Consider the following 11,796-nt stretch of genomic DNA (forward strand, 5'->3'; position numbering starts at 1 on the left):
CAAATCGGTTCAGTAGTTTTGGAGTCTATTCAATGCAAACAAAGTAACAAATAAATAATGAAATAGTTATAATAAATAGATTTGCATTGCATTGCAATTGTGCATTAGTTTGAACCTAAGACCTCTCAGGTTTAATCGTGAATCCATTGAGAGATTGACGTGGTCTTCACAAGAAGAGTTGAATACTATCATAAAGTTAAGTACTTGTTAACCGACTTCCAAAAAGGAGGAGGTTCTACCTTCGGCTGTGTGTGTGTTTTTTTATGTATGTCCAGCGATATTTCCGTCATTTGTGGACCGATTTTCAAAATTCTTTTTTTGTTTAGAAGGGTATAACTTCCAGGGTGGTGGTGGTTCCAGTTCCTTTTTGTCAGGATCTGTTGGTAGCTTCCTGGAGAAATCGAGCGATATATATTTCGATAATTGTAGAGTCGACAAGTGCATTTACTATCTTTTTTATATGTAACTAGCGGACGCCTGCGATTATGTCCGAGTGAAATTTAGTTTTTCACAAATTTCTCGGAAACCATGGATGTTTTCGGGATGAAAAGTAGCATGTGTTAATCCAGAGTAAAATCATGTTTCTATTCCAAATTTCAGCCAAATCGGTTCAGTAATTGCGGCGTTAAAGAGTAACAGACATCCAAACAAACATCAATACAAACTGTCGCGTTATATTAGTAGGTTTGGTTAAAGAATCCGTTTTTGTCCCACAGATGGCGCTTGGTGACTGTTTGAAAGCTCACGGTATAGAGGCCAGTCGACTGCAGAGCGCGTCTCCATACAGCGGGGGAGCCAACCTCGCGCACAGACATAGCTGGGTTGAAGCCGGTGCGTACACATTATTTTTTTTTATTTATTTAATAATCAAGCAGTACCACACATTACATTATCTATATCTATCTATCTATCTATATATATATAAAAATGAATTGCTGTTCGTTAGTCTCGCTAAAACTCGAGAAGGGCTTAACGGATTTATCTTATCTTGGTCTTGAAATGTTCGTGGAAGTACAGGGAAGGTTTAAAAGGTGAGAAAAAAATCAAATAATTTTCGGGAAAACCCTAAAAACTGCCCTTTCCTATTTCTCATACAAACGTTTAAGAGTCAAGCGGTAGGGGTAGGGTAGGGTAGGGGTAGGGTAGGGTAGGGGTAGGGTAGGGGTAGAGGTATAGAAGGGTAGAGTAGGGATAGAGAATAAGTGCATATATGTCAAAACGAAGCTTGACCGGGTCCGCTAGTACAATATAATAATACAATAGAACCCGCTTAATACGATTTCTGGCATAATACGTCATTTTACGTCAGTACCATTTTTCATACATTTCCTAACGCTTAGTACTATTCATCCGATCTTAACCTACGCTAGTGTAGTGTTTGCCCACCGTCCCAAAGCGACCCTTAGGCCGCTTCAAACTCTACAGAATCGTTTTCTGCGTCAAATCACGGGCGCGCCGTGGTTCTTACGCAATAATGACCTCCATAGAGATCTAGCTGCTCATATGTGTGGACAGTTTAGGAACTAGCTAGTGGAGAACCGTACACGTCAAAGAGTTGTGCGCAGTAATCAACAGATGTCGCTGCACATTATGTCCGCTGTTGTGTGTCGCGTTAGAGAGATGTTCGCCAGCGGAATGACGTCCGCCCCTTTCCGCGTTTTCGGTATCGCTTCTCGGCCTTTTGGCTAAGATCAAAGTGTAGTATCTGTTCTTTTCAGCTTAATATCTGAAAGTTCCCGCACTGCGGGACCAGTATATTAATCTGATTTTTGTAAACCGACGTGATGTTCGGGGCTCGCTCCACTCCCGTCACGGGTCGGCCCGCCATTGCAGTGCCGCCGGGATCGGCCCACATATAACACTTAAATATTTTCAATTCGATTTCGACATAAAAGTCTTGTCTGTTTGTCCAGGTCAACTTTTGGAACGGCTTAACGGATGTTAATGAAATGATTAAAAATTCATGGTACTAGCGGGCATTGTGATAAACTAAATTTCACGGCGTAGACGAAGTAGTCAATAAAACAGTTATTATCTATTACGAATAGTTGCCGTTACATTATTCCGAACCCCGTCAACCTATGATTGGAGACTGGAGTAGTGTGGTGGGTATTTGCTCCATAAACTAATGGTAATGTTGTGTTGTAGGGGCAGCGCAAGGAAGAGACAGCTTGGCAGATATATCGGCGGGCCCCAACGCCGAACTGGTGGACAGTGCTAACAGCTCGCCGGGAGTGCAGCGGGTAAGATAAATAAATGCATTCTAATATTTTTGGCATTATATAAAAAGTATACTGTACATACACATAAATAGTAGCCTGTGACGGATATGACGTCACTCGGTCTCGTCTTAGCTTGTGCTGACGCTGGGTGGCGCGACAGTAGGGAGTTAGAGAGGGGTAGCGATCGGTTGGCGGGAACGACTTGCAATATAATTTTTATTTTATGGAATGGGTGAAAAAGAAAGAAGCAGCATATACGCAAGTCAATGAAGTCCTACCTCAGCAGAATTATTACTAATCCCCTGTAATACTCATTTGGCAATCATTCTGCGGTATAAATTGATTTCATACTATAATACTAAAATCAAGATTAAACAATGAGTGGGGATAGGAAAATGAAAAATACTGTATGACCTAACCTCATTCCTCATACTTACCAAATAGAAAAAAATCATTAAAATCGGTCGGTCGTTGCGACCACAAACAGATTGACATGAAATTTTAATGTATAAAGCGGTTTCTATTCAGCGGCGTGCATAAGGTTTTTAACTAGGGTAGGCATACGTACAAATTTACAAATGGCAAATTTCTTGTCTAACACAGGTTCATAGTGAGATCTCAGGGTAGGCAGCGCAATTTGTATCTATGAAGTGCATGCCGCTGTTTTATTGTAGAGAGATATAGTGTAGATAGAAATTATCCTGAACCGTTTGTAACAGCAACCTCAGTACGATGATCTGGACGAAGAGTACCGAATGTTCATTGAAAAGTATAACCACAACCATCGACCGTCCACACTCAGTTTTGGAACTTATGTAATGTCATTTTTTTCTTTTTAATTTATATTATCGCACTAGACTTTTCGATCGTTCGTAATAATATAGCCTACTAGCCGATGCCCCTCGGTTTCACTCGTAGTTCCCGTTCCCATGAGAATACGGAGAAAATATAGCCTGTGAAACTCACAAATGAAGTGGCTTTCGATTGTTCATAATAAACGCTCTATCTATTTGAGTGTAGGTACAGTTGTTTCATATTTATGCTCGAACACAAACTCAGCGTAGTGGGAATATAACTCTTTGCTACAGAGTTATATTTTGAATGCGACGAATATCTTATTAGCATTCCATGGATTCACCGTGCGGGTTCTTGGTCTATCCCTGGACTTGTCACCAAGGGGTGTAGGGTTAAGGTATTCCTTGATAGTTAACTAACACACCCCTTCGCCTTCTCCGAACGTGTTTTTCACCCTACCTAGCCAAACATTGACATCTTCACTCACCATCCTTTCATATTCCTATCCCTTCCTGTCCAGCGAACTGACAACGAATTCTGGCACTGGGGTCACGAAGACGATCATAGCTCCTCCTTGCGTGACATGAGAAGAGAAAAACCGTACAGGGTATATTATACTTTACGTTATAGGTACACGTATCTTTGGCAAAACTCGCGTTAATATATAGTTTTTTTTTCTAATTGTGTAAGTCCGGTAGGCTCCACAATGAGATCTCAGCGGTGTCAGCTGGGGTTTTGGGCGGGCGCAGAAGCATTGCCTGATGGGGCCCGAAGGCAGAGGCAGAAGAGACGGGCGGAAAGACTCTAGGGCGTCCCTTTGAGAGGGACCTTGGCTTAGTGGGCCATATTGGAAGCGTGTTTTGGCATTGGAGTATCGGTCCACGACCCCGAGATCGTGAGTTAAAAATAAAAAGCTCACGTCCAGGTGACGTCAGATATCAGGATCCTCATCTTTGCCGGCGAGGCGTGTTTGTGTTTCCTCTGAACTGTTGTCGGTCATTATGACGTCGTCAGAATTGTAAAGGACATTTTTCGGGCGCCAATATCTAATCGGCGATGGGATCAAGGGTGTAGTTGATTCATTCACTAGTTGGTTGGAGTGGGTGGTAATTATAACTTAATTTTATACTACTAGTGTCGACTGACTTGTTGTTAAGAAATTTCCTATTGTATATAACGCATTATCGACGGTTAAGAAATAGCGAAATTATGGTGAACCGCCGTTTCATCCTATCCTATGATTTATCTTTAATAAGGAGGAAAAACTCAGCATCCTCCTCCATCTATCCTCTCTAGAGGGTGGTCTGGTCTGTAATTTGCCGTTAAAATGGGTTGATAATTATGATGGTTTACAAGATTCTCAAAATTGACGTCATTTTCAGCATCCATTGCAATTAGAGAACGTGAGCCTGGAAGCCCTGCGTCGCGCCGCCAGCGGGCCCAGTGAGGCGGAGAAGCGTGAAGCGGAGCGACGCAAGGTCACCCTCAACAACGCCTTCCGCACCGCGCCCTTCGACCACTTGCTTCACTTGACACAACCTAAGGTGAAGTATCTTGTTCAAGCAATCGTCAATCAATGAAGTCTCAAATTAGAAGATTATTTGTATTTTTGCTATACTGAGATTTAAATTTAATTTACTTCTCTACATTGTATCCTTCGTGATGCTTTTTTTGAACATTTCGATTTGACTGTGATGGTAAGTGTAGAAGATTTTTAAGTGAGGGTCTAAAAAAATGATTCTAAGAGTGTGAGTGTAAAAAGTAATAGGACATGCTTGCCTTGAAGATGCCTATTGACTATTTTTGTTAAAGATACCCAAGTTTTAAGAATCAGGAAACACAGACTTGGAAAGCGTATTTCAAATTCTAGCCTGCGTACGAGATAAGATAAGGCGCAAAGCGTTTTTCTTGTCTTCTTCCAAAGTCTTGAGGATATTGATAACATAGGAAAACCCACCGTCGAACCGAAATACACCGGGTATTTCGGTTCGACGATTAAAAGGGAGTGTGATAGATAAGAGATACTCGAAGTCATACCTCCGTGACTTCGAGTATCTCTTGACCACACTCTCCGAAATATAACCTATAGAGCTCCGATAAAATGGCAACATTTCGCTGATATTCGTGACTTTTACCAACTTTTGTTAATTCTTTTATTTCTTTGTCATGGTCGTAGAAAAATTACTGTATGCCACTGCACATAATTAGCGATTGTACCACGCGTGCAACTAATCTCGGCGTTTCGGCGCCGATGAACAGAATTATCAACACCTACAATAATATATTTAAAGTTATTCATATAGATCTCTCAAGTGACAGTAATACGAAATTTAAAAAGAAAATTAAAAACTACTTTTTATCACTTTACTCGGTTTTATAACATCACATTAATGTTAGTTTCTCCATTTTTATTTTTATTTCTGTGTGTTCTAAAAAAAATCTAAGTCTCTTTTCCTTTTCTGTTATTTGTGTTTTTCCTTGGTTTTGTTTTTTCTTTAATTTGTTAAATTATTAACAGTTAAAATAAGCATGTTGTGACTACCTATAAGTAGATTTACCTCTATTAATTTAGTTCTTGTTAATATATGTATTTGTATTTAATTGTAATCTGTTGGTGTCCAAATAAAACAAAAAAAAAACTATATAAATGGCATCTATTGTGTTACAGTATGAGATAAAGGATAAGTTGGAGGAGATATTCAACTCGCTATCCGAGGAGCCATTGCTGGCAGGCGCGGGAGTGTTGGCGGGCGGCGGCTCGCCGGGCGCCAAGTGCCACTCTCAGCAGCTGCCCGCATACACCAAGTACTTCCCCGAGCTGTTCTTGTACTAGTGAGTACTTTCATACCCAATCGTATATATTTTTTTCATGTAATACTAGCGGAGGACCGCGACTAGTATCGCTGTAAAAATGGAGTAGCTTCTCCCATTTTCCCAACATTTCCCTTCACAGCTCTGCTCCTATTAATTGTAGCCTGCCCAGGAGTATGAAGAATAATTATTGTACCAAGTTTCGTTAAAATCTGTTAATTAGTTCTTGTTTCTATAACGAACAACAGACCGACAGACAGACAGACAAACATTTTACTGATTGCATTTTTGGCATCAGTATCGATCACTAATCACCCCCTGATAGTTATTTTGGCAATATATTTCATTTACATAATTGACCTCTGCAGATTTATTATAAGTCTAGAAGATAGGCTCGTGCTTGACTACAATCAACCCTGATGGAAAGCATTAATGCGACCTAAGTTGGTTTTCAAAATCTGACATAGCTCAGCGAGTCGCGAAGTTAATGTGGCAATGGGCGGGGCACAAATTCGAAGAGCCGATGGACTTTGGGGGTCCCAAGCTGCTGGCATGGCGACCCCGCACCGGAAAGCGCAGTGTTGGTCGACCCCCATCTAGGTGGACCGAGGATATCAACTCTTCACTTGGTCGCATGACACATCAATATTACTGCTTCATCATTAATTTACCGCGGTTTTGTAATGATTTGTTATAATAATCATCCAATTTTTTTTATAACTCTACAGATGGCTGACGAATTGATGAAAAGTATTAAACATTATGCTGCTACTTGCTTCGCATAACAACACAATATTCGTAATGCTTCCAAGAATTATTATTGTAATCGATAATATAATTTTTAATTATTATTTAACAATTAACTGAATTTTGATTTCATAAGTAATGATCAATAATTAAAGTTGATGAATTTGAATAATTATGTATGATTAATTTCCTATCGAGAAATATTTCATTAATTATTTAATTGTCAAATTAAATTTAATTTTTTATTTGTAGAATTGTGAAGTTAAACATCCAATCTTCATGTTGATGGTTTGTTGAATTAAAATGTGGAAAAATGGAAATCAGTAGATATAAATAACAATGTTGAGGAGAAAGAAAAATATGGTAAATGACATGAATAAAAGTGAACATGGTACCACAATAATTTGTCTGTGTAATAATTATGTGGTTTAATATAATAATGTGGTTTTGGTTGATTATATTATTGTGGTGAAAGTGATAGAAATGGTGACGAGTGATGATATTAGTGAGGGTTATACGGTTAAATCCGTAATTTTAGTTATTAATAATATTATAGTCTTGATATGGATGTTTTCACCATAATATTAATTAAAAAAAAACAATTATGGATGTATACTATTATGGAGGATTATTACTCGAGTTAATGATATGAAATTGTATTTCTGTATTTTTCTTCATAGATTACATTCCGCAATTTTATGATGTAATACAATGTAGCCTACCATTTTTGAATTTGAACTAATTGCAAAATACTGAAATAGAAAAATGTTCGCGCAGTTTTGTTTACCTCGCTTTGCATGCACAAGATCATGACTAAGAACCCGTATGTGTTAAAGAAAGTCGGGCGTATTCCTACAAGCAGATTTATCTATTTCAGTATTGTAAATCTACCATGTTATTATAACATCAGACATGCCTTACTATGGGAAAGAAATAAGATGGAATCTAACATTGCTTCTTTGCGAAAATATGTGTCATCCCAAAAATATGTGGCGCAGTGGTATGCGCGGTGGATTTACAAGATGGAGGACCTGGGTTCGATCCCCGGCTGGGCCGATTGAGGTTATCATATTTGGTCCAGGTCTGGCTAGTGGGAGGCTTCGGCCGTGGCTAGTTACCACCCTACCGGCAAAGACGTACCACTAAGCGATTTAGCGTTCCGGTACGATGTCGTGTAGAAACCAAAAGGGGTGTGGATTTTCATCCTCCTCCTAACAAGTTAGCCCGCTTCCATCTTATATTGCATCATCACTTACAATTTGAGTGGTAGAGGTGAGATTGTAGTCAAGGGCTAACTTGTAAAGAATAAAAAAAAGAATTACAAGAAGGAATTACTAAAGAGTTTCTTTTTGGCGACGTGCGAATGCAGATTAATATATGTTTAAAGTTGGTTTAAACTTGAAAGTAATCTTGCTAAATGTTTCGTAATAGCACTTTATATTCGCAAAGTGGTTAATAATTTAATTAGTCTCATCTGTAATACATTAATAGCTTTTGTGTGTATGGAATAGTGACCATATTGTATCTCTATTAATTAATCTTACATTCCAAAACATATGTGTTCGAGATATTAATTAATGGAATCTCTTATATTATTATAGCCAAATTTTCATTTACACAATCGGTGATAAAATTTATGTGCTATTTAAAAAATATATAATATGATAGTATTATTATTGTTTAGTCAATATCGAAATATATTACAAAATATTCATTAATTTTATTACCGACTGTAACAAAATCAACACAAATTATAGCCTCGTGTTTTTTATAATTGTTATATTGTTATGTTAATGATTTTAGTACTTGTATACTGAGAAATCAGTCTCTAGCTATTTTTTAAATATTTACAACTAAGTAACTAATAATTATTATTGTTAATCTGTCTCTTGCAGTGGTAGTTTATTAGCATCGCATTCAATAGCATATGTGCATTAAAACATAGTGACATAGCAATAATTACACAATTATAGTGCGCGCAAGATAAGTTTGCGCGTGGCCAAAATCGGAACTAATCAACAGTGTCGCCATCTTATCGTCTATCTCTATCTATCTCTTGGCGGGTAAAAGAGATCACTGACGCTGACAACTTATTTACGCCACCGTCGCACGCAGAGTTATCTTGCGCGCACTCTAATACAGTTTTCGATTGTTTGTGTTGTATTATTAAATATCATTTCTTAATTATTTACCATACAAGTGTAGTAATTGAAACTCCGAGGTGAGATTTAGAACAGCTAAGCCAAAGCTTTGAGTACAATGGGGCTACTATATCTGGATTACTTAAATTTGGAACAACACATTATAACACTCAGTAGTGTCTATGAAGCATAAAACACACACAAAGCATACTGTGTAAGTGTGATGTGTTCTTAGTAATCTAGACATTCACATAAAAGCGTTATCGCATCACCAAAATTTGCGAAATTACATATAAGCTAGAATAATTATGTAATAATATGTAAATCAATACTAGCGCTGCTCACAAATGTGGACAGTTTAGGAACTAGCTAGTGGAGAACCGTACACGTCAAAGAGTTGTGCGCACTAATCAACAGATGTCGCTGCACATTATGTCCACTGTTGTGTGTCGCGTTAGAGAGATGTTCGCCAGCGGAATGACGTCCGCCCCTTTCCGCGTTTTCGGTATCGCTTCTCGGCCTTTTGGCTAAGATCAAAGTGTAGTATCTGTTCTTTTCAGCTTAATATCTGAAAGTTCCCGCACTGCGGGACCAGTATATTAAACTGATTTTTGTAAACCGACGGGATGTTCGGGGCTCGCTCCACTCCCGTCACGGGTCGGCCCGGCATTGCAGTGCCGCCGGGATCGGCCCATATATAAACCTTAACAAACGCATTAAATTGATATGCAAATTGCAATAGCTGTTACCACTTACCAGCAACGTATGTATGAAACATGAATATCATACTTCATGTTATTTTTATGTTTACAATAAAATTTAATGTAATTATTAATTATCTAAAAGTTAATTAAAGAAAACCCGAGATAATTGATTAATTGCGAAGTTAAAGTTGGTGATTAGTGACTACTTGTGACTTTTGACCTTGAATAACTTTTTGACGCATACACGAGATTTTATAAGATTTTCCTTATTTTACTGGTTTATTAATCAATGCACGCTTGTATGGTAATTATAAGGTATATTTTTCAATTATTACACTTTACGAAGTTTAATGTAATCATGAACAATTAAACATAATATCTGTGCAAACCTTGGTAATTTTTTTATAAAAAGTTTGTGCCTACTAGACTGATGATTTAATTTTACGAGCAAACGTATTAAAAAATAATGTTATCCGATTAGCGCAAATACCCGAATTTTTATTTTCTTACTTAAGGACTACATAACGACCAATTTCTGTAGATGTTTAATATAGCCGATGTATCAATAGTTACATGAAATAGCTTGTTTATTACTATATATATAAAAAAAACTGAATAGTTTTCAGCGAATAGTATTTTAGATTTAGGGAATAACTACACTTATTCAGCGTTCGACAACATCTAACATGCATAAGAATGCCAATTGAAACACAAATAAGAAAAGTAACGAAATGATTTCACCTCTGGACAAAAGGTGAAAAGTGTTGAATATTCGTAATTAGTCCCCAATTACCTAGTAATAAACATGATAATAAGCTCAATCAAAAAGTAAACTGAATAGTAAGGGCGCATTGATGCGTTCAAAACGACCTACGTTTTACTATACACTCGTAAAGCCTTAATAGCTCCGAGGTTATCAGGCCAGATTTAAACCAGAGACCCCAGGACTTGCGTTTAGGCGTTTGGGATTGCAGAAAGAGAATTGACCTGTCACATGGCTACCGGGGCAGGTTCGATTATCGTCCGTTAGGCTATTGTCATGTCGAGGCTTCGCAGTCTCTACGGTGGGTTAATAATAAGAATATTGATTATTTTTAATTTATAAACAAAATCGCTAAATGGATTTATAAACGGACGCATCAGTGCGGTCACACTTGTGCGCTATTACAATAATCATCTTAAGCTTGATGTTACAAAATGCATTTCTAATTGACCTTCTACTGTTGTTATCTACGTACTTAATGTTACATACATGTAATTAGGTTGTGTTCAAACAATAAACATGATTCGGACTATGCATTGTTTTATTTTCTCTTTAATCCTAGCTTTATATTATTAGATATTTGATAAAAACAGGGTGAAACTTTGTAGGACGCTAATGTTGCATTTCCTAAAAAGCAAGGTTTTCCACTTTCAATACCAAAGTTTCTGAAACTATATTCTCGGAGCTCACTATCCTGCCTCTACATTAATAACCGCACATTTGTCTATGTTGCACTTACTGAACTGGTTCAGTGAAGTGACAGGTTTATAACCTTACCTAACCTATCCGAGTCGGGGTAGGGCAAATAACATTCGGGCAAACGGCGGTACCCCGATTCAGGAATTTGTGCAACTCGCTAGATTTGTTTAGGGAAAAGATAAAATCGTGTTGTTATTTTAACATCCTCCGTTATTTCCCTTAGGGAATTGACAAAATCCCTGTTTTTATCATATCCCTTTGACATCTTCACCAAATTCCATCCTTGCTTGCAAAGGTTTGAGTTATTTTCAGCAATGACACTAGGGATTTTGATGCATACAGTTTGATATAGTGCTAGTCGATCGGTCAGAGCGCCGTATCCACATGACGATAATTTGGTTAAGCCGAAAAGAAAAAGTATACTTGGGTTGGACCTTGCTCACGAGATTACCGCAATGTGGAATGTTGAGTCAACTATTATTGTTCCGATAGTCGTTTCAGTCAATGGTCTTATAGTGAAAAGCTTCGACCAACACCATATGAAGCTTTAGCTTAACTGCTGGATTAAGGGTCGGATACACATATAGGTGAGAAGACAGTGATTCTTGAGACGGCGTGTATTGTGAGGAGGTTCCTCACTCTGGAGCCCTGACCACCGGTTGCTTGGGCACTCAAATGTAGCAGCGGGGTAGTTGTTTTTTTTAAATAAATTTTTAATGGTATTTCGTATTAACTTTGAATGTCGTAATATTAATTCTACTTTCTAGAGGAATATTTTTTTATGAGGGTAATAAGAAACAAAAGGTTTTATATAATGAGTTTAATTTGAAAATAACATCTCTATCTACATGTGGTTTTATATTTACATTTACATCTATTTGAGGGTGTACATTATGGATGGCATTAGGTTTTAA

General features: G+C 37.7%; 1 protein-coding gene and 2 non-coding genes across 5 annotated transcripts in view; all 3 read left to right on the plus strand.

Annotated features, from left to right (window-relative positions):
• The window catches only part of LOC112043225 (protein EFR3 homolog cmp44E), a 39,778-nt gene extending 29,063 nt beyond the window's left edge, over nucleotides 1-10,715 (plus strand). For all 3 annotated transcript variants that reach the window (XM_024078539.2, XM_024078541.2, XM_024078540.2), the window contains exons 16-20: nucleotides 717-831; nucleotides 2,149-2,243; nucleotides 4,400-4,561; nucleotides 5,686-5,849; nucleotides 6,557-10,715. In XM_024078539.2, the coding sequence (XP_023934307.1) occupies nucleotides 717-831; nucleotides 2,149-2,243; nucleotides 4,400-4,561; nucleotides 5,686-5,849; nucleotide 6,557 (537 nt within the window). In that variant the 3' untranslated portion in view covers nucleotides 6,558-10,715. The remainder of the gene's footprint in view (nucleotides 1-716; nucleotides 832-2,148; nucleotides 2,244-4,399; nucleotides 4,562-5,685; nucleotides 5,850-6,556) is intronic.
• LOC112043260 (U2 spliceosomal RNA) lies at nucleotides 1,666-1,858 on the plus strand. Its single transcript, XR_002886669.1, has one exon. It is a non-coding gene; the product is annotated as a U2 spliceosomal RNA (small nuclear RNA).
• LOC112043259 (U2 spliceosomal RNA) lies at nucleotides 9,224-9,416 on the plus strand. The gene has a single exon (XR_002886668.1). It is a non-coding gene; the product is annotated as a U2 spliceosomal RNA (small nuclear RNA).
• Nucleotides 10,716-11,796: the final 1,081 nt, after the last annotated feature.

Source organism: Bicyclus anynana, chromosome 2 (genome assembly GCF_947172395.1).
Source record: "Bicyclus anynana chromosome 2, ilBicAnyn1.1, whole genome shotgun sequence".
Classification (NCBI taxonomy): domain Eukaryota; kingdom Metazoa; phylum Arthropoda; class Insecta; order Lepidoptera; family Nymphalidae; genus Bicyclus; species Bicyclus anynana.